General features: G+C 38.6%; 1 protein-coding gene and 1 long non-coding RNA gene across 15 annotated transcripts in view; one reads left to right on the top strand and one right to left on the bottom strand.

Annotated features, from left to right (window-relative positions):
* Nucleotides 1-7,261, bottom strand: part of LOC126931246 (uncharacterized) — a 54,865-nt gene extending 47,604 nt beyond the window's left edge. For 4 of the 5 annotated variants that reach the window (XR_007717799.1, XR_007717797.1, XR_007717796.1 and 1 more), the window contains exons 1-3: nucleotides 6,889-7,098; nucleotides 4,404-4,529; nucleotides 2,669-2,879 (exon numbers count right to left, since the gene is read on the bottom strand). This is a non-coding gene — a long non-coding RNA (uncharacterized LOC126931246). Of the gene's footprint in view, nucleotides 1-2,668; nucleotides 2,880-4,403; nucleotides 4,530-6,888 lie in introns of all 5 variants that reach the window. The other variant, XR_007717795.1, reaches the window with a different exon arrangement.
* Nucleotides 7,003-23,265, top strand: part of PPP1R12A (protein phosphatase 1 regulatory subunit 12A) — a 162,583-nt gene continuing 146,320 nt past the window's right edge. For 9 of the 10 annotated variants that reach the window (XM_050749246.1, XM_050749243.1, XM_050749240.1 and 6 more), the window contains exon 1: nucleotides 7,003-7,847. In XM_050749246.1, coding sequence (XP_050605203.1) covers nucleotides 7,611-7,847 — 237 coding nt within the window. In that variant the 5' untranslated portion in view covers nucleotides 7,003-7,610. The remainder of the gene's footprint in view (nucleotides 7,848-23,265) is intronic. The other variant, XM_050749244.1, reaches the window with a different exon arrangement.

The following is a 23,265-nucleotide window of genomic DNA, read 5'->3' as shown; positions in this document are numbered from 1 at the left end:
GGGTATATAACCAAAGGATTATAAATTATGCTACTATAAAGACACATGCACACGTATGTTTATTGCAGCCCTATTCACAATAGCAAAGAGTTGGAACCAACCCAAATGTCCATCAACGATAGACTGGATTAAGAAAATGTGGCACATATACACCATGGAATACTATGCAGCTATAAAAAAGGATGCAGGGACATGGATGAAGCTGGAAACCATCATTCTTAGCAAACTATCACAAGGACAGAAAACCAAACACCACATGAGCTCACTCATAGGTGGGAACTGAACAGTAAGGAAACTTGGACACAGGGCAGGGAACGTCACGGGGGGCCTATTGCAGGTTGGAGGACTGGGGGAGGGATGGCATTAGGAGAAATACCTAATGTAAATGACGAGTTGATGGGTGCAGTAAGCCAACATGGCACATGTATACCTATGTAACAAACCTGCAGGTTGTGCACATGTACCCTAGAACTTAAAGTATAATAAAAAAAAAAGAAAGAAAGAAAGAAAGAAAACATGGACATGTAAACCATGAATATAGATGACTTTTTATCAGGAGTACTTTGTTTTGTGAACTGGAGAACAAACATTAGAGTTGTATATAAGGTCAAGGAAATATTTTTTGTATGAGCTATTTATGGGTTTAATTTTAGTATTTCTCAACAGGGGTTATTAGCATTTTGGGAAGGGTACTTAGTTATTGTTTGGAAAATTCCCACACATTGCAAATTATTTAGTTATTACTCTCTTCCTCACTAAACCACAGTAGTGTTCCACAATCATTTTGATAATCAAAAACACCTCACCCACATGTCCAAATATCTCTGGAGTAATGGCATTGACTCTAATTATTAGAGAATCACAACACGGTCTCCCATAATCCATTCTTTATCTCCCTCAATATTTTATTGTAAGAAATATCAAACAGCAAAGTTGAAAAAATAGTAAAAGATACTTGGATACCTGTGACCTAAATTCAGAAATTAAAATCTTACCAAACTTGCATTATCTACTTACATGCATTTGTATTTATTTTTTATTTCATGAAATCATTTGAAAGGAAGTTGTCAACATCATATTTAACATACTCATCTCCTTAAATTAAGGATACATTCCTACAAAATCACATTATTATTACATCTTAGAACAGAAATAACAAAAATTCCTCAATATCATCTAAAACACAATCCATATTCAAGTTTTCCAATAATCAATTATATATAACTTTTTTCCAAACTGGAACCTAATCAAAATTTACAAGCTTAATTGGTCATTATGGTTTTCAGTATCTTTTAATCTAGAACATTTTTATTTAAGTTTTTTACAACACTGACTTTAAAAGAGACCAGGCCAGTGCCCTAGAGATTAACCTACATTTCAGGTTTTTCTGATTAAGTATGTGTGGTATCATTTAATATGTTACTTCCATGTTTCTAGTAAAGTGACAGTTGATCTGAAAGGCCTGGTTAAACTCAGGCTAAAATTTACGTAATGCTTAGGCACATAATGGAGGTGGCTCTACTATTAATGGTGCTATGCTTGATCATGGAATTGAATCTTTGGTCAGTATACATTGTTGATTGCAGGGAATGAGTGTTTACATTGTTATAGTTTTAGCACTAACACAGGGCTTGGTACATACAGAGTACCAATAGGGTACTCAGAAATACTGGCTTAATGAATGGTGAATAAATGAATGATTTAAACTGATGTTAAGTGATACCTAATAAAACTGAGAGTTGGGTTTTGACACACATGTTCTAGAATCCTTGGTTATAGATCTGAGGAAACAAATTGAGTGTTTATACACTCAATTGCTGTTACAGTTTTTTTTTTTTTTCTTTTGAGACAGTCTCACTCTGTCGCCAGGATGGAGTGCAGTGGCACAATCTCAGTTCACCGCAACCTCCGCCTCCCAGGTTCAAGTGATTCTCCTGCCTCAGCCTCCCAAGTAGCTGGGACACCAGGCACACACCACCATGCCCAGTTAATTTTTGTATTTTTAGTAGAGACGGGGTTTCACCATGTTGGCCAGGATGGTCTCGATCTCTTGACCTCGTGATCCACCTGCCTCAGCTCCCAAAGTGCTGGGAAAATGCTGGGATTACAGGCATGAGCCACCACGCCCAGCCACTGTTGTAGTTTTAAATCATATATTTTATAAGGAGCACATAATTTTCTGTTCACTTGAGTGGACCCCTTCCAAGGCCCTGAACTTAATTATTTGTAATTTTAAATCCTTTTTCTTAAAGAAGAATCTCTAAACTGTAACAATATCAGGTTCCAGAAAACCTGGATACACCCTCAGCTCAGATCTTTCCCGGTTAAATCAGTATCTTTTCTTCTCCCACTCTTTACTGCGAGTAACTTCAGAAATTGTTTTTTGCTCTCTTTAGCCCAATTTTTTTCTTCACTACATTTAGCGGTATCTGAATTAAAATGTATTCATTTTCTGTCCCTCCTCACTAGAACGTAAGCTCATTGATGGCAGGTACTTCATTTGTTTCATTCACTCCTGTGTCCCCAGAACCCAGAATAATGATTGACAAAGAACAGGTGCCAATCAATACATTTTTACTGACTGACCTCAGATCCACCAAACTGCTACATTTCAGCCATGTTTGTGGTACAGCTATGTTTGGCTAGTGGGAGTCCCAGGCTTACGTACCAGCCTCCATGAAGCAGCCATTCATTTTGAGATCCTGTCACATTCTGGCTACTTCCAGAGATCTGTGAGCAAATCCTTACTGTTCAAGAGACCACAGACTTCTCTCTCATTCTTTTGAGCCTTGGTGTCACTTATTATTCTCAGTGAAATCCTTCTTTCCCATGGAAACACCCAAGGATGGCTTGTGTGAACCCCTCTGCTTGGTTCCACCCTAAGTAAAAATAACATTCCATGGAATTATGGTCAAAATTTTTGTAAAGTGAAAATAAAGGCAAATTTAGAAAACTGCTATTTTTATTGATTTATAGTGCTATGCAAATAGAACTTCATTAAGTTTCTAGCACCCTCATATACTAATTCCAATCAGATCACTAGCCCTAAACTCTTATTAAATAGAAATTGGTGGGTGGACATTTCAAGTTAGGAGGGAAAATGTTTTGAAAGCAACTTCTGCTTTCTTCCTTGCCATAAACCTGCCCTGAGGCAAGGAAGCAGAGTTGCTATCAGTTTAAATAAGGGAAGGAAAAGGCAAATACAAGAACACAAACAAAATCTCAAATTTTTTTCTCTCTCACATACATTATTCATTTAATCTTTAAGACAACCACATGAAGCTGATATTCCCACCTGCCAAAATTAAGCATGGTCAGCATGTTTTGGTTCTCATGAATACCTTACTTTGTTTTTGCACTCTGGTCTGTAAAGGAATTTTAAAGCTTTTCCTGGGATTTGATTTGAAGGACAATTGAATGGATCCCTCAACTAAATACTAGTGATCCAAGACAGAACTCATGCACTTAAACTTGCCTTCCAGATATTGAAGAAAACTTCATCTTGTAATTTATTCTTGTAATTTCAGTGCCATGGAGAATGACTCTTATTTTTGAAATTCCTTCAGTACAGATATTTCATACAAATTGGCCTTCCTGCCAATTCCTTGCCTTGACACCTTGAGTTGGGTGTGCCACTAAGGCCTATCCTGTAACCTTCACTTAATTAGTCATAATTATTATTACACACACTAATTAAAGTCAGCCAGCTTCCTAAAGTGTAGGACACGTAGACTGGTGGTACATGAGGTAATGTTATAACAGGTAGATGTAACATTAAAACAACAGTGAAGCACTTAGCAAAATATTCTTTTTTCACTATCTTTTAATCTTTCTGATTATGCTAAATTGAAAAATCTTAGATTGATGCTCGTATGTCCAACCCTTACCAATATCCCTTTTTTAACAAACTGAGAGCATGGCTTGGGCTCAGGCCCTTGACAGACAACCTAACTAATGTTTTGTTTTCATTGTATTTGCTTTAACAGTCTTATGTCAAGTGAAAATGTTTTTCACTTACCAAAGCAACAAAATGTTGCTTTAAAATAAATTTGTCTTAAAAAGGTTAAAGAAAACATTAAGGAAATACCAGTATTTGTGGTTCTTAAATTTGGCAACAAAATTGATAAAGTTTGGGAAATATTAAATTAATTCCTATGAAAGGGACATGTGACATTCTGACACGTGATACAGGTTGGGAGTCATGTGCAATGAAGATGAGTTATTTCTTTAGCAGCATAACTGCACTTTAGATTGTTGCCAGACACTCATCTGATTCCCAGTTTTGGGAGACCAAAGAAGTTTCATGAGCATATCAGCTATTACTTGTACTGTGATAGGCTTAGTTTCTTGAAATGAAGTCGGATGTGGCAGAAAATTTACCCTAAAGTAAATTAGAAACTCACCTTGTAATCCAGAGGCAAGGCAAAGGATTAGATGCTATGATCTAGAAATCAGGATTGATCTAGCAATGGAGTCTGAAGCAAGTTAGGGTGGTTCCGTGTTGGTTCTGGTCAACTCCCTGTGTAGGACTAAATAAATTATGATGTGAACAGATTGTAAACTTTTCTCCAAAAAAATTTTTTTTTTCTACTTTTGAGACAGAGTCTTGCTCTGTCACCCAGGCTGGAATGCAGTGGTGTGATCTTGGCTCACTGCAACCTCTGCCTTCTGGTTCAAGTAATTCTCCTGTATTCTCGGGTTCAGCCTCCCGAGTAGCTGGGATTACAGGTGCATGCCACCACACTCAGCTAATATTTTTATTTTTAGTAGAGACAGGGGTTTTGCCATGTTGGCCAGGCTGGTCTCGAACTAGTGACCTCAGGTGATCCGCCCACCTCAGCTTCCCAAAGTGCTGGGATTACAGGCATGAGTCACCCTGCCCAGCCTTTTCTTCAGGTTCTTAAATAAAACATCGGAAAGAAATTATTATGCAATGGAAGAGAGTTTGGCCCAGGTGTAGAATACAGAAGATTTAGAAACAAGGTCTTTGTTGACTGTTCTATTCTCAAGTGTATAAACGTAAATTAGTATCTCAGATTTAAATTAGGGATAATTTGTGTCTGTGTTTTTTTTTTTTTTTTTTTTTTTTTTTTTTTGTAAAGATAGGTTCTAGCTCTGTCGCTCAGGCTGTAGTGCAGATAGCTCACTGCAGCCTCGAACTCCTGGACAGAGTTCTCCTCAGCCTCCCAAAGTGGTAGGATTACAGGTGTGAGTCACTGTGCCGGGACTGTGTGTGTCAATAAAAAATTTTGCTTGTTCTGGAATTAACCCAAGGTCTTCAGTACCATTAATTCACTAACAACAATTAAAAAAAAAAAACCTCCCTAAAGACAAAGTAGGTGGCAGTTGAAGAGCACTTTCAATATTAACATAGAGTATCTTGAACCTTAGAGTCACGAAAGAAGAAAAACTAAATTCAGTGAAATTTGCACATGATAACAGTCTTGGTGTTGGTTGGTTGGTTGGTTTTTCCCTGACAGCTTCTGGGAACTGAATGAACTTAATTATGTTTTATTAATAAACTATTATTAATTTTGCATCCTGAAATAAGTGCTTGAATCAGGAATAGCATACTTCCCACTAAACTCCTTTTGCCTGAATGAAAACTTGAGATACCCATCTATATTTCAAGGGCACTTTTAAGAGCTACCAAATATGCCATAACATTCTTGGAAAACAGTATATGCTGTCAGTTTGCCTAGGTAGAGAGAGGAGCTGATAAGGAAATCCTCAAGTTCCTTTCTTTTATTCTGAGCTGTATTCTGTGGATAGGGATTTTGCATTTCACTGCTAACAATGTTTTTCAGCACCTAACACCATGAATATTCAAAGGTCTGATGTTATCATTAATGTATGTTATGAACATACAATGGTACATCTTATGAATATTACATTCATTTTCTATTTCTACAATGTTTTCAGAGGAAATATTTTTACCCTAACCTGGATTCTATTACTATCCTATTAATTGTGGTTCAGAAAATTGTCTCACAGGCAGAGTAGTTTCTTAATTATATTTTACTCAATAATTTTCTCAATATGATAGGCTGTGTAGTCTACTGGAAAAGGCATTATGCTGACAGTAAGAAAAGCTTATTTGTTCACTGCTCTATCTCCAGCACCCAAAACAATGCCTTACCCAGAACAGGTGCATAGTATTTGCTGAGTGAATTCTAATCCTACTTCTGGGTAAAATTAAGTAAATTATCTAGTTCTTGAGGGACTCTATCTAGACGACCCCTAATCTTCCATGGTAAGGTTTTGTGGTTTTTATTTTGACTTTTCTAAATGCTCTAAAAATAGTAGTGGATAATAACGATATAGTGTTCAGTAAAATCAATTGGTGGAGATTGTAGATAGATGGCTCATAAGACATCAGTATTACAAATCCTATGTGTGTGTGCGTGTGGTCATACAAGGCAAAGTTAAAGTCTTTTTTTATGAAGATGATAAATTACAGTCTTGTTTGGGCAAGTGAACTCAAGAGGTGGTTCAAATAAATGTCGTATTTTTCATTGTATATTCAGTGCCTAGTACAGTTACTGGCTCATAGTAGGTATTCAAAAAATAGTGGTTGAATTAATAGCCTTCATTAACATTCCGTTTAAATACTAGACGCAGCTAGGTCTCTAACCCTCCTTAGAAAGAGATGGAGCTGTAACCAGAAATCCCTTAAAAGGTAAGGACCAGTAATCAGGCTGAGCTAAGCTCATCATGGGTCCTACGAAACAGGCTTAAAGCACTGAAGGAAGAGAACTCAAGCGTGAGAGAAAGCAAAACAAAAGTAAAGAGAAGAGGAAAAACATTTCTAAAGTGGGGGTTGGCAGGAAGCCACCGCAATTACCGCAGGTCAACCCTGGCCAATAGGTGGTCACCTCAAGAACTTACCATTAAAACCCTCGGCTACACAGACCTCACTTTTAAAAGGTTATTAATTCTGACATGCCCAAGTTCATCTGAGTTCCTTAGAGCAACCACCAGCACCTACTTCACGACCTATCCTCCATTCCATTCAAATAACGCAGCCAATAGGAAAATCCTCCGCCTTGAGCCAACGACTCGGCGTAGCTGAAACAGGCCGGGAGGCAGATCTGCCCTGTAGACCCTTACAGTTCCACTGCTGGCCTCCGGATTACCGGGAGCCCCCAGCCCGGCAGAACAACCTTCTTCCCCGCTTCCTCCTTTCCAGGTCTGTCCCAGCCCCCGCTGCCTGGGCCACACCCGCTTCCCTCCGGTGGCCCAGCCACCCCCGCCGCAGTTCACGGGAGCGCCTTTCCTGGGGCGGGCGCAGGCCCAGGGCGCATGCGCACTGGTCGAAGGGCACCTCCCAGTCCGGATCTCGCGAAGTTACGTTAGATTGGCCGCCGGTGACGGGTGGCCGTGCTGGGGGCGGGAGGGCTTCTGTTGTAGGAAAGGAGGTCCGCTCGGCCGGGCGCGCCGCCCCAGTGCTCTGTGGGATACTGGAAGTCTCGAGCGTCTCCTCCCGGTTCCCAGCCTTCCTCTGGCCCTCACTCATAGAAACATTCACACACCCCCTGCCTCCCCTCTCTTCCCTCTCCGCCTCCCCCTTCCACCCCTCGCGATAAGAAGACCCGGCGGCAGGAGAGGGGATGAAGATGGCGGACGCGAAGCAGAAGCGGAACGAGCAGCTGAAGCGCTGGATCGGCTCCGAGACGGACCTCGAGCCTCCGGTGGTGAAGCGCCAGAAGACCAAGGTGAAGTTCGACGATGGCGCCGTCTTCCTGGCTGCTTGCTCCAGCGGGGACACGGACGAGGTCCTCAAGCTGCTGCACCGCGGCGCCGACATCAATTACGCCAATGTGGACGGACTCACTGCCCTGCACCAGGTCTGTGCGCCCAGTCGCCGGCTCTCCTGACCCTGAGGGTCCTCGTCGGCCTCCCGCCGGGGCCTGCCCTCAGTTCTCCACCTCTTGAGGCTGGGGGCGGCGGGAGACTCCCTGCTGCGGGGTGAGGGGGCGGTTTCCCGAGAGGGCGGGAGGGAGAGCTGGTGGAGGGGAGGGCGCTGGGCTTGAGGCCCCCTTCAGAACAGTTGCTGGTGGAGTTGGGAACCGGGTGATTTCCGGGGCACAGGGGAAAAGGAACTGTGGTCGTCTTGGGGCCCCAGGGCCATTGGTGCGATGAGTCTGGGATTTGGGGTCGAGACAAGGAGGGGTGTAGTGGGGTTGTGCCTGGGCCCCCGTGTCAGTGATAAATTCGGAGGGGTGGATGCTGAAGGAAGAAAACTAACAAGAGGCATTAGGGACGCTTAGGCAGATGAACATCTTTGACTTGTAGGTAGGCATTGGATTTGTTGCACTTTTGAGGACTTGATTACAAATGATGATGATAATAGTAATCTAGAGCCCTAAGCCGAGTGCCCTGAGCGAACGATTTCCTGTTTTCTCATTTATTACTCTTGGTCACTGGGGAGGGGAAAACAGGGTGTAATTAGCTGATCTGCACCGGCTGAAAGGAAGGGGATGGAAATGGGTAGAGTAAGGAAGCCCTCTAAAGGGTTTGCCCACCTCCGGACCGGAACGTGTTGAGTCTGATACTCGAAGTTTGCCGCAATGTCAGAGATCCTTGAGCCCCAGGTCCTGGGGTGTGCACTGGTGTTAGAAAGAGAAGAATAAATAGGGGACACTCTTTTCAAAGCCGGTTACCAAGCTCTGATTTTTCTTTTGGGGGTGGGAAGAAAAAAAGACTGGTCACAAACTTTTCTCAAAATGGATGCTTTGTGCATGTTAAAGTTTTATAGTAGTCTGATTGGGATCTCTCAATGTTAGCCAAATAAGGAGAAACTATTGGCAATCCAGAGATAATGTTGCCTTGCCTTTAACAGGCCAAAAGCAACACAACCATGTAGAGTTCTGCATAAAAAGCAATTTTTAAGTGATGGTAATAGGTGACAAGACATAGGCTTTTTCGATTTTCTTGGCGGGCAACTTGGAATAACTATAATAGAAAATGACTTTGCAGCAATAGCTTTCCCTTACAATGAAAAGACTTGTAAGCTATCTCAAAGTTGTCTTGGTTGTATGTGGAAGATGCATAGCCTTATTTCGAGTAATGCTGTAGTAAAAACTTGTTTGGGAGGTTGAAAACTCAAGGCTTTATTATATTTCATGAATATTAACTTGATGCCTTTTTAAAAGAGGTGTGTAGTGACATTTTTCCTTGTATTGCTTACTGTTTAAGGGAGTGATGACCATTTTAAATTTTATGTAATGGAATTCTCGTATCAGACTTGGAGTATAGCCTTTGTTTACAAAGTTGACTGGATACATTGAAATTATTGACAAATTGCAGGACAAATATGGAATTAAAAATGTGGCACCCAGTAAAAATATAACAGGGTATCTAGCGTTTTCTCTATTTCATTAATTTAGATTCTCTAATGCATAGCAAACTTTTTATTTGGGTGAAGTTTATTTAAGGCATATCATAACTCTTAAGATTTTAAAACCATGGTGTTGAGAATGAAAGAAACTTTTGGCATTAAAAATGATAATGTAATTATGTAAGATGAATCTTCAAATTTCTTTCAAGTGTACTTTACACGTTTTAGTGTTTTAGTGTGAAATAGATTTTGATTATTACTGTAGGAGGTCAGGATAATTGGATAATTGTTCACATCAATATGTTTTATTCAAATCGTCAAATAGAAATTTAAAGTTACTATTGTTGTGGAGGAACCCAATTGTATTGGCCTGGAGGAAGACGAAAATTTTTGATATTTACATTGTTGTAATAGTGGTTTAGGGAGGAAGAGAAAATACATTTAACTGTCTTCTTAAGATCTTTTTTCCTCCTCTCAATATTCACATGTTGCAAGAATTGTCAGACTTACCAATGTCTTCCTGATTAACTGAATTCAGTGGTCAGTTTGGTGTTGTGTAGCTGTATCTTTATTGGGTATTTTGTTTTAGTTGACAAACACTTAAACAGAAGTTTCTAAATTTACACCATTTGCATAATACCTTTCTGTCACTTTTTGTCACTATGAGTGTTTGACCCGATAATTTCCAACCGCCTCCCCTTTTCCATAACATTTTTCCTTATCTGCAAATTCCTTAAATCAATGAAGCCAAAATCTTTAAAATATCAAGCATTAAAATTTTTGTTATGTTTTCTTCACTCTCATTTCTTATTTATCAACTCTTGTACTTTTTTCCCATTGTTACTATGAAAATAGGGAGTTCACTTTGGGCAAATTTAGGACAACAGCTAGTGAAAGACAGTAAATAAACACACACACAAGAAAATTTTAAACTTTTAAGAAAAATCTCTAAACTTAGCTTGTTTTCCATACTTAATTCGAAGTACTAAAATCACTGATTTAATAGTCCTTGAATAGTTTTTTAAAAATTTAACCTCAAAAGATCATAGAATACCTAAAATGTTTTACTGGGTTAATTATCGTTTATTCTTTTTTGAATATTTATTTACTTTTTGGTTTTGATCAAGTGTTCTAAATTTCATTGCCTAGAGAAAAGTTTTAGGAACGTCACAACCCACAAATATACTTTTACAAAATACAAAATCTAGTATTTTGCTTTTATTTTAAATATAAACAGCTTATATTGAAAAGTTTATTAATTTGTTGAATGTGCTCCCTCATTAGAAGTTATAAAAGATATCCAGTCTTCAGCTGTTCTTTTTGTATAGAAATATGTTCTCTATATAGAAGAAAAAGCAGTGTTTCTTGTCAAATTTCCTATCTTAGTCTCCAGAATAGCCTTTCTTCCCCACCCACTCCACCCGGGACCTGACCCCCAAAGCTACAAAACAGCACAGAGTTAACCATAGATATAAATTTCCGGTTTTCTAGTACCGAGGTCTAGAGTAGAATTTCATTATTACCAATGGGGCAATAATCAGCTTCTGATTTCATAGCTACCTGGTAGAGTTTTACAGTATGTGATTATATCTCTATTTTGGCATACTTTATGAAGATTTAAGGAGATTAATAAGGTTATATATAGAATGCCTTATTGCTGATTCTTACTGATACTGGTGTGCATAAAATACAGGGCTGAGATTTTTCTCTAGCAGTTTTGAGTTTAGCCTGTTGATTTTAACCTTAAAATCTTTTCTTTTTCCTCTGCGCCAGTGACTTCCAAGTCAGTTTACAGTTCCGTCATTTCTGCAAAGCTCCAAGCCTCATTTCCATTTTTTTGGATTATGTATTGATTTAAAATGAAATATTATTAAATGTATTGCAATTTTATGTTTAATAATGTCTTTTAAGTAGTAATATAGTAAATACAAGTTCACCCCCTTTGCCATAGAATGGCAACTACTGTATTCACGTTAACCTTTGTGATTTCTTCAAAGGATTTCTTGCTGTTCAAACATAGATTTTCATAGTTGCAATTCAGTATTATAATTTTACGTTTATCCCTTAACATTAGAGGTACTTCTTTAGACTTTACCAGCATCCTTTTTAACTAATTATTTTAAAGTACTATTAATTTGGTTATAAGACTGTTTTACATCATTGTCAGGAATTTCTTTAAATTCAGCCTACAACAGGTCTATCTTTCCTCATCAAGCCTACTCTTCTCATTGATGTCCCTGTTTTTGTCAGTGATCTTTAGATCAAGTTAAACATTTTAGTTATTGTTTACTCATTCCCCTTGTCTATGTATAATCCAGTCTATCTTCTAGCTCAGTCTTTTCTTTACAATTACCTTGGCATCAGTTCTTTTCCTTGCCATTCTTTACTGGCAACCTGGTTCATACCTTTATTATTTTATTTTTTTTTTTTTTGAGACAGAGTTTCACTCTTGTTGCCCAGACTGGAGTGCAGTGATGCTATTTTGGCTCACTGAAACCTCCACCTCCTGGATTCAAGCGATTCTCCTGCCTCAGCTTCCCAAGTAGCTGGGATTACAGGAGTGTGCCACCACGCTCAGCTAATTTTGTATTTTTAGTAGAGATGCGGTTTCTCCATGTTGGTCAGACTGGTCTTGAACTCCTGACCTCAGGTGATCCACCCACCTCCGCCTCCCAAACTGCTGGGATTACAGGCGTGAGCCACCGCACCTGACCTTATTTTTATCCCTAGAGTATAGTAATAGCTTAATTGTTTTTCCTGCCTCTGTTCACTCCCTGATTTAATCTAGCATGCATATTGCTATCATATTAATCTTTGAACAGTATCACTCTGATGATGTCACTCCTCTCTCTGAATTTGGATATAATACATTTTATCCTTTAGCTTATGGTTGATATATCTCCATTGTGTTGTATCCTTTATAGAAATGGGTTAACTTGCTGACATTTTAACCAGATCTTTACATGTTTTATTTCCATGCCTTTAGCCATGCTTTTTATGCTGTCTCCCTCGTTTGCCAGTTAAAATTCTAGTCATTGTTCAAGATTCTCATTCTCTTCTCTGGGGTGTTCACTGTACCTTATATTTTGCCTCTCCTGCAATAAAAACACTTTTTACTGAATAGTGTTTGTGTTTGTCGTCCCTTACAGCTTCTGAGGACCTAATCGTCCACATTTTTGTATTTCCAGAGCCTAGCACATAGTGGGTGCTCACTAAAGGTTTATTGAATTTTATCTTTTTACTTCAAATCATCAATAGTTAAGTTTTAGAGTTATTTGTATGTTGTGAAATACATTTTTGAAACCTTCGCATCAGATACTTAGCATATTGTTCTTGCACATAATGGAATTTGTGTGTTTATGAAACAGATTAAAAACTTTGTTGTGGATTTCAATGTATTTACTTTGAAAATTTTTTTTTTTTTTTTTTTTTTTGGAAATGGAGTCTCATTCTGTCATCTAGGCTGAAGTGCAGTGATGTAGTCTTGGCTCACTGCAAACTTCGCCTCCCAGGTTCAAGCGATTCTCCTGCCACAGCCTCCTGAGTAGCTGGGATTACAGGTGCGTGGCACCACGCTTGACTAATTTTTTTTGTATTTTTAGTAGAGATGAGGCTTCACCATGTTGGCTGCGCTGGTTTTGAACTCCCAACCTCAAGTGATCTGCCCGCCTTGGCCTTCCAAAGTGGATTACAGGTGTGAGCCACCGTGGCCGGCCTAAAAAATTCTTAATATTGACCTCCTTTCTTTTAAATTCTAAAGCAGTCTAGATCTTGGTTAAGTGGTAGAAAAATATATCCAGTTGAGTCATTAATTAATTACTCACTTTCTAAGAGTCTGAGCTAGATCCTCTAGAGCAGAGGTTCACAAATGGCTGGGCCGTGGACAGGTCGGTCCATGACTTGTAAAGAACCAGGCCACACAGCAGGAGGTGAGCGACACACTGGAGAGCTAGCATTACTGCCTGCAGTCCACCTCTTGTCAGATCAGCAGCGGCATTAGATTCTCATAGGAGCGCGGACCCTATTGTGAACTGTGCTTTTGAGGTATCTAGGTTGTGTGCTCTTTATGAGCATCTAATGCCTGAAGATGATCTGAGGTAGAACAGTTTCATCTGGCCCCACTCTCCAACCCCCATCTGTGGAAAAATTGTCATTCACGCAACTGGTTCCTGATGCCAAGGTTGGGTACCACTTCTAGAGGAATACAAAGTAGGATGTTCCGTGTTCTATACTGTTACAATTTTAAAATAGTTTTTCTTTTACTTTCCACTACAGACTTACAGATAGATTTAATATGAAATCCTTTTGCTCTTAAAGTACAAATTTGATCTACTTCTAAGGGAGCCATTTTAAGCACCTTTGTAAAATATGTGATTCTCTCGTCAGTAAAAGGAATACTGTAGTCTTAAGATGTGAAGTGTAAAAGACACTGGAAGCAATTAATTTTGAATTGCTTGTTAACAAATAATTTAATTGATTATTTTGAAAAATCCGAATTAAGAGTTTATAGTTCGTAACTATTTACCCTTTTTTTGATGGAGAATGTTAAGATCTTGAAAGAACCTATCGGATAACTTGAGCATTAAAATTTGTGTCTAAAAGAATGTGCAGTGTAAAATATTTCTCTGCATAGTTTTCTCTTTAGAAAAGCTGTAACACTTATGCTCATGCCTTTCAAAAGTTTTTATTGAAATCATCCTAAATCCATTTTTAAAAACCTACCTAAACAAACAAACAAAACCCTCCCAACCCCAAACTGGCCCCTCACTTCCTACAGATAAGTGGGCAACCCTAGCCATATATGGGGTGTGCTGGTAGGGCACCAGTTCCCTCACTGCTGCTGTTATAATGCATTTTCTGTAGTTGCTGCCTCTATGCTTCCTGGCAACACTTTTGTGGTCTGACTTTGAGGTGTCATAACCAAGACCATCTTTCATGTGCCTCAGCTACAGTATGATTGCAAGCTGTGACTGAGCATTTTCTAGTATAGCCAGGTCGAAACACTGGATGGAATAGAGGAAATGTTTTTCATCATCCATTTGTTATTACCACATTTAAAAATTACAGTTCACGTAAGAAAAGTACTTTAAAAATCTTATTAGATGATTTTTGAAAGAAAACTATTTAAAAACCTTTTAATAGGGGGAGGCATAAAACATTGTTTTGTTACCACCGTAACATGTTACTTCTTGACACTATATGGAGTTGCTATTTTCATTGCCTCTGCCTGCAAAAAATTGCCATCTTTTACTCCACCCTTCTTTTGAAAGTTTGTGGAGCTCCACAATAAGGTTGAAAAGATGATGAGGTATTGGTATTTTGGTATACCTCTTTGAAAGATTGAAGACCTCCAACAATTATAAGTTTAGATATGTAGTCAGTTGGAGTCAGAATATGTAGTAGCCATGACTTAATCAGTGTTTTATTGAAGAGCAGTGCTTTACCAAACAGTAGTTTAATTTTCACAACATGCTTTTTCACTTGCTCAAGGTTAACAAGAAAATAAATGGCACAGCTGGAATTCTTCTGCAGGTCTGTTTGATTCCAGAGCTCAAACTTTACCCTATGCCAGGTATCTTCTTTAAAGTCTGAAGAAGAAGATATTCTTAAATCTTTTCGTCGTTATGGTGGTGGTTAGTAGTTGGAGGTTTCTCTGTAAATTAACTGAAAAATCAAGTGAAACACACATGTAATTTTTTTCTTCATCCACTTTTGTTTTAGCTAGCCTATACTTTTAAGACCTTTCTATGGTAATTGAACTGCAGTAGTACTGTATCTAAATTAATCTCAGAATTCAAAATTGTCCTAAATTTTAGGAAGTGCCAAGATTATTTTTGACTTATTATGTGCAGAATACATCAGCAGCAACAAGAAACACTCCTTTTTTCAGGACATATAATTTAATTTTTAATTACCTTTATTTTTCTTTAACCTAATAGCAATTTATATTGTTTCAGTTGTAGAGAGTGTGTGTGTGTGTGTGAGTGATGTATATATGTGTGTTTTGAGACAGCGTGATAGACTGTCACCACGGCTGGAGTGCAGTGGCATGAACATAGTTCACTGTAGCCTTTTTGGGCTCAAGTGATCCTCCCACCTCAGCCTCCCGATCAGCTGGGAATACAGGCATGTGCCACCACTTCCAGCTAATTTTTTTTTCTTGGAGACAGGGTCTCCCTGTGTTGCCCAGGCTAGTCTCAAACTTCTGGGCCCAAGTGATGCTCCCACCTCAGCCTCCCAAAGTACTGGGATTACAGGCATGAACCACTGCACTCAGCCTGTTTTAGTTTTTTTAAATCATTTACAGTAAATTTTTTATACATACATACATGTACCTATTTGACTCTTTTTGGAGACAGATTGTAGGAAACTTCGTATCAGGGATACTAGGGGGGAAAAAAGAAGTCCCTTAGGTACCCTTAAGGTAGGGACTTTGATTCTTTTTTCTTTAAATCTCCTTTTGTATCTGCATGTTGTTTTAGTAGGTACACAATAAGTATTTAATGATTTTTTAAAATTGGATACAATGTAAACTAATATTTTGAAGAGCAGAATTCATAGAATACAAAATAATAATTTGGGTAAATATAACACACTGACAAACTTTTAAAATGTCCTAATAAAAAACTTACATCAACCACTTACTTTTATAATACTTACAATGTAAAAGTAGCCATTATTACAATCAAAACATTTATTAGGTGGTTGGGTATGGTGGCTCACGCCTGTAGTCCTAGCACTTTGGGAGGCTGAGGCAGGCGGATCACCTGAGCTCAGGAATTTGAGATCAGCCTCACGTGGCAAAACCCTGTCTCTACTAAAAATACAAAGAAAAAAAAAATTAGCCAGGCGTGGGGGCACATGCCTAATAATCCTAGCTACTCGGGAGGCTGAGGCACGAGAATCGCCTGAACCCAAGAGGCAGAGATTGGAGTGAACTGAGATCGTGCCACTTCATTCCAGCCTGGGCGACAGAGCGAGATTCTGTCTTAAAGACAAAAATTATCGGGAAGTTAGATTTATTTTTGAAATGGAATCTATTACTGATTATCAATAGAAGCTTCAGTTTATGTAACTTAGTTTAAAAATTCTTTAAACAAATCCTTGAGTGTTCATTTAGAAAAGTAATCTCTAGGTTGGATGCAGTGGCTCACACCTGTAATCCCAGCACTTTGAGAAGCCAAGGCGAGAGACTTGATCCCGGAAGTTCAAGACCAGCCTGGGCAATATAGGGAGACCCTGTCTCTACCAATAAAGAAATAAGAAAAGAAAGAAAAAGGAAATCTTTAGCATGGTAACATTAGAAATAATACATATTTTCTAGTTATTTTACTCATACTTTTTTTTCCAAATAACATTTTTACTATGGCTCCCTCTATGTCAGTATTTTCTGACCTTATTAGTGTTTTGGTTGTTTATCTTTTCATTGTTATGCTGGCTAACCATAAAAAGACATGCTTGAGTTCTGTGTTACTCCCCTAAGTGTGCTTGCTGCCCAACTCAAATGCTCTTTCATGGGTGGAGACATTCCAGATTGTCATGTGTTATATAGGCATTTCTGAAATGGCATTCAGTAGAAACCATGGAAAGAAGTGAAAGCATTCCTCAGCTGTCACCTTTTTAGTAGTCTATTTAAATGTTATGTGTATTGAGTGAGATATTCTGCAGAGAGAGCTTCACTTAATAAAAAGCTTCACTTTAACTTGATGATTTAACTCACATTTGAGCTGAAATTACTATTTTCTTAGTTTAACATGACCGCTAACAATAAAATCATAAGACTGTACAAAGTTCATGTCATTTTCTTGAGTACTGCATAGTGCAAAGGAGAATACATTTTGTGAGATGTACTTGGCACCCTCTTAAAGATTAATAACCATGTGGGAAAGTATATTTTCATGGACTGCTGCACACACACATACACGTACACGTAAACACTCAGTTACCTTTACTTGTAATAAACATCCCAAATTATATGTTTTTAGCTTTCAAAATTGTTTTAGATGGTTATAAACTTATTTGAATATTTATACTCTTACATGGAACACTTACAGAACTTTTCTATTGGAGTTTCAGCTCCAGAACATTTTTAAAAAATATCCTCAGTGTTGAGAGTTTTTTTCTTTCAGGAGAGTTTTTAAATTTTGAAAATGGTATCATTCAAAGATGTATCTGGTGAATAAAGGTAGGTCATATAGTAATCATGGTTAATAAATATCCGTGATTACATGATATTTTTTAAAAAGCTTATTCTTAAGTGGAATATGATCATAAATAGGTCACCTTGGATTTAGGTTAACTCTTTTTACATTGTCTGGATTTGAGTATGCTTCAGAATTTCTAAACCTAAAGTACTGTTCATTTGTGTTCTAGAGTTTGATGAAACAAGTCAATGTTATAGGTTATGAACATAGTCTTTTTTGTACATGTTTGTGTTTTCTGCAAAAGATTTTGGTGCTGCCTGGCACAGTAGCTCATGCCTGTAATCGCAGCACTTCGGGAGGCTGAGGTGGGAGGATCGCTTGAGCCAGGAGTTCAAAACTGGCTTGGGCAACAAAGTGAGACCTTGTTTCTACAAAAAATTTAAAAATTAGCTGAGCATGGTGACACGGGTCCGTGGTCCCAGCTACTCGGGAGGCTGAGGCAGGAGGATTGCTTGAGCACAGGAGGTTGGGGCTGCAGTGAGCTGTGATCATGCCACTGCATTCTGGCCTGAACCACAGAGTGAGACCAGGTCTTACATTTTAAAAAAAGATTGTGATGCTGCTGTCTCTAGATCATGACACTATTTCATTAAGAGCTATTGTTTTTCTTAAAGATACTGTAATTTCTACAGTTTTTCTTAAAAGGTTTGAACAGATGACATATTCAGCAATTTCTGTATTCCTTCCAAGTACATACAATCTACTTAAGAACTTTGTAGCATATTCAAGATTTTTTCTTTTAAAATGCCTATTGCTATTTAACTCTTTGAACCATCATTTTTTACAGCTAAAATGCCTTTATATTTTTGATCTTCTCAGTGTTTTCAATTATTTTTTGATATACATGAAAATTTAATAAGTAATTATTAAGTCTCCAGTGTCTTGCTTTTATATGGGTCGTCCCCATCTCCTTTTTTAAAATTTAATTTAATTTTATATTTTAAGACGGAGTCTCGCTCTGTCTCCCAGGCTGGAGTGCAATGGCGCAATCTCGGCTCACTGCAAACGCCGCCTCCCAGGTTCAAGTGATTCTCCTGCCTCAGCCTCTCCAGTAGCTGGGATTAGAGGCGTCCACCACCACACCCGACTAATTTTTTTTATTTTTAGTAGAGATAGGGTTTCACCATGTTGGCCAGGCTCGTCTCAAACTCCTGACCTCAGGCGGTCCACTCACCTCAGCCTCCCAAAGTGCTGGGATTACAGGCGTGAGCCACCGTGCCCAGCTCTCCTTTTTATTTTTAAACATGGCTTACTTTTGTATGTTTACTGTTGTGTGTGAAATTATCCCAAATAAAAATAGTTGTAAAAGTTTAAGAATAATTATTTAATTAAAACACTAATGACAAATGTAAAAAATTAAATGTTATCCAAAATTTCGGGACTGGAGTTTGCTCCATTTAAAAGTTTAACATCCTTTTAAATATCTCTGTACAAGTATGTAATTTTCTATAAATGGGATCATACCTGGTTTTCTGGTTTATAACCGGTTTTGAAACATTGTGTATTTCAAGAAACATTTCTGTGTTAATGAATTTCATTAATGCATTAACGAATGTGTCATATACATTTTCCCTTTTAATGAGTATGTAGTATTCCATTGTGCTGTGCATGTGTATATGCATCTTGGAATTTATTTTCCTAGTCTTTTCATGGTGAACATTTAGTGTATTTTCTACTTTTTATGATATGGTGAATATTATGTACATCTTTTTTTTTTTTTTTTTTTTTTTTTTTTGAGACGAAGTCTCCCTCCGTAGCTCAGACAGGAGTGCAGTGGCACAGCACAATCTCGGCTGACTGCAACCACTGTCTCCTGGGTTCAAGCGATTGTCCCATCTCAGCCTGCCGAGTAGCTGGAATTACAGACACCTGCCATCATGCCCGGCTAATGTTTGTATTTTAGCAAAGACGGGGTTTCACCATGTTGGCCAGACTGTTCTTGAACTCCTGACCTCAGGTGATTCACCCGCCTCAGGCTCCCAAAGTACTAGGAATATAGGCATGAGCCATCACACCCAGCCTATACCATGTACATCTTTACTCACTCATCACATTGTATTCCTTAGGATTGTTTCTTAGAAATCTTACCTGCAATCTTATGTTTTGCTCAAAATAATGTGCCATTTTAATGATTGCTTATACAAAATACTTTTGTAAAAAAATTTTACTTTATATACATGTGCAGAACGTGCAGGTTTGTTACATGGGTATACATGTGCTATGGTGGTTTGCTGCACTTATTGACTCGTATCTAGGTTTTAAGCCCCTCATGCATTAGTTATTTGTCCTAATGTTCTCCCTCCCCTTGCCCCCGAGCCCCTGACAGGACCTGGTGTGTGATGGTCCTCCCTGTGTCCATGTGTTCTCATTGTTCAGCTGCCACTTATGAGTGAGAACATGAGGTGTTTGGTTTTCTGTTACTGTATTAGTTTGCTGAGAATGATCGCTTCCAGCTTCATCCATGTCCCTGCAAAGGACATGAACTCATTCTTTTTTATGGCTGTATTCCTTGGTGTGTATGTGCTACATTTTCTTTATCCAGTCTGTCATTGATGGGGATTTGGGTTAGTTCCAAGTCTGCAAAAGACACTTTTAATAAAGTTTCTAGTATATTGAAAATGGAAAACTAACCTTGAAAGTACTCATGTTGACACACCTGTTAAATTCATGCGATAATGTTATCCCCTGTATGTCACCCATAGGTACATTTTTGTTTTATTTATTGTTATTTTTTTGTTTTGAGATGGGGTCTTGCTCTGTTACCCAGGCTGGGAGTGCAGTGGTGTGAACACAGCTCACTGCAGCTTCGACTGGCCGGCCTTAAGTGATTCTCCCACCTCAGCCTCTTGAGTAGCTGAGACTACAGGCATGTGCCCACCGCACCTGGCTAACTTTTAAAATCATTATTATTCATAGAGATGAGGTCTTACTGTGTTGCCCAGGCTGGTTTCAAACTCCTGGGCTCAAGCAATCCTTTTGCCTTGGCATCCCAAAGTGCTGGGATTGCAGCCATGAGCTACCATGCCCAGCTGAGGAAAATTATTTTATTGCTTTATTACTCTGTGTGTGTGTGTTTGTGAGAATAAAATTAGTCGTATTTCACTCAGGGAAGCAATTGGGGAAGACAAGGTAAAAAGTGTTCTTCTTTTTTCTTTATGTAAGGTTTAGTTCTAATGTTTGAAAATTTTGAAGTTATTAAAATATTAAACAATATCTGTATTCATTTATATGATGCTGTTATTCATTTAAATTAGTGAATAACTCATTCATGCAAGAAACATAGAGATCAGCATTTATCATATGTCCAGCACCGTACTAATCTCTAAAAACAATGGTCCCTGGCTACATGTAGTATACAATCGGGTTGAGGTGGCAGCATGAGCCAATGATTACAATGTAAATAAGTGGTAGAGACGAGACACAAGGTGAAATTAAAGGCTTTATTAGGCGGGCTTAACCCAGAGTGTCATGGAAGACATCCCTGAGAAAGCTCTGTAAGTTATAGGTAACTTATCAGCAGATGTCTTGAGCCTTTTATGACGCTATTCACTACTGGTTTGTCTTCTGAATGCCCCTGTTGAGTGTACCTTTTTGTCAGTTTCTTTCTTGAAGATGAATGTTGCCAAGGTTCTCATATGTCTGTTTTTGTTTTTAGTGTTATTTCTGTGGTTTCAGCTTTCTTTTTATATGACCTGTCCTCCTTTTTATATGATCCGTATCGTATGTTTTGTATCAGTCTTCCATTTACTAAGCTAGGATCTCAGGGTCATTTTCTGTTTTCTCCTCACATACAGTCTATCTCCTCTACCATGTACACACCTAAAAAAAAATCTTTTATATATTCATTTAACATATATTAAAGATCTCTTCTGTGCCAGACACTATTAAGTGCTGAGGAGACACATTTTTGAGCAAAACATAATACCAACAGTACTCTCATAGAGTCCACAGTAAAATGAAATTAGCCATTTGGGAAATGCAAATCAAAACCACAATGAGATACTAGTTCACACCTACTAGGAAGGCTGTAATAAAAAAGAGATAACAAGTAGTGACTAGAATGTTGTATTAGTCCTGTTTTCTGTTGCTTATAACGGAATATCAGAAACTGGATTATTTAAAAAGATTTAGTTATTACAGTTATGGAGGCTAAGAAGTCCAAGGTTGTAGGGTCAACTCTGGTGAGAACCTTCTTGCCTGTTCGGGACTCTGTAGAGAGTCCCATTAATTCATTAACCCTTTAATCCATGAATGGATTAATCCATTTATGAGAGAAGAGCCCTCCTGGTGCAGTCACCTCCCAAAGTCCCCAGCTCTCAACAGTGCCACATTAGGGATCAAGTTTCAGCATATGTTTTGGGAGGGATATTTAAATGACAGCAGATATGGAGAAATTGGAACCCTCATGCACTGCTGGTGGTAATAGTAAGATTGTACAGCCACTTTGAAAACAGTTTGGCATTTTCTCAAAAGGTTAAACAGAGTTACCATATGACCCAGCAGTTCTACTCTTAGGTGTATACTCAATAGAATTGAACATGTGTCCACACAGAAATGTGTATGGTAATGTTCATGGCAGCATTATTGATGATAGCCAAAGATGAAAACACAAATGTCTTATCAGCTGATGAATAAAGTGATATGTTTTGTCCCTGGAATCAGTGGAATATTATTCAGTAGCAAAAAAGGGGTGCTGATAATTGCTACAAAGATGAATCTTAAACATTATGCTAAGTGAAAGAAGCCAGTCACAAAAGACCACATAGTGTATGATTCCATTTATATGAAATGTCCAGAATAGGCAAATCTGTGTATGAAGCAAGAAGGCAGACAAAGGGTCGCCAGAAACTAGAGGTGTTGAGGGGAGTTGGTGAGTAACTGCTAGTGGTACAACTTTTTAGGATGACAAAAATGTTCTAAAATTGTGCTGATGGTTGCACAACTCTGTGAATCTGTTTGTTTGTACACTTTAAATGGGTTATTTTATGGGATGTGAATGATATCTCAGACATTAAAAAAAAGTGAACGTATACGTTTATCAGTGTTTACTACTAAAAATTGAGGCACTGACAGAGCTAGAGTAATTATCTTCTGTGAGTTCCCCAGCCTCAGCCTAGGCTTGGTATTAGTCACTATAATTATGATGGTGAACAGAACAGCCAGACATTGCCCTTGCCCTAACACAGCTTGTAGTCTACTGGAGTGTATAGATAAATACACAGGCAATTATAAATTTACTGGAATGTATAGATAAATACACAGGCAATTATAAATTTACATCAGTATATGTAATGATATGTAATGGTAATACTACAGTATGGAAGCTTATGAAGGCACATTTCACCTAGATTAGGGGAGGGGAGAAGACTTTTTTCTTTTTTGAGACAAGTCTCACTCTCTTGCCCAGGCTGGAGTACAGTGGTGGGATTTCGGCTCACTGCAACTTCTACCTCCCGGGTTCAAGTGATTCTCTTGCCTCGGCCTCTTGAGTAGCTGAGATTACAGGCATGCACCACCATGCCCGGCTAATTTTTGTATTTTTAGTAGAGGCGGGGTTTCATTATGTTGACAAGGCTGGTCTCGAACTCCTGACCTCGTGATCCGCCCGCCTCGGCCTCCCAAAGTGCTGGGATTACAGGGAGCCACCGCGCCCTGCCGAGAAGACTTTCTGGATAAAGTTGATGTGTGAGCTGCTCAGTGATGAGTAAATGTTAGCCAAGG

Source organism: Macaca thibetana, chromosome 11 (assembly GCF_024542745.1).
Source record: "Macaca thibetana thibetana isolate TM-01 chromosome 11, ASM2454274v1, whole genome shotgun sequence".
Lineage (NCBI taxonomy): Eukaryota > Metazoa > Chordata > Mammalia > Primates > Cercopithecidae > Macaca > Macaca thibetana.
The sequence above is the reverse complement of the archived record's forward strand: the minus strand, read 5'-3'. Positions and strand labels throughout refer to the sequence as shown.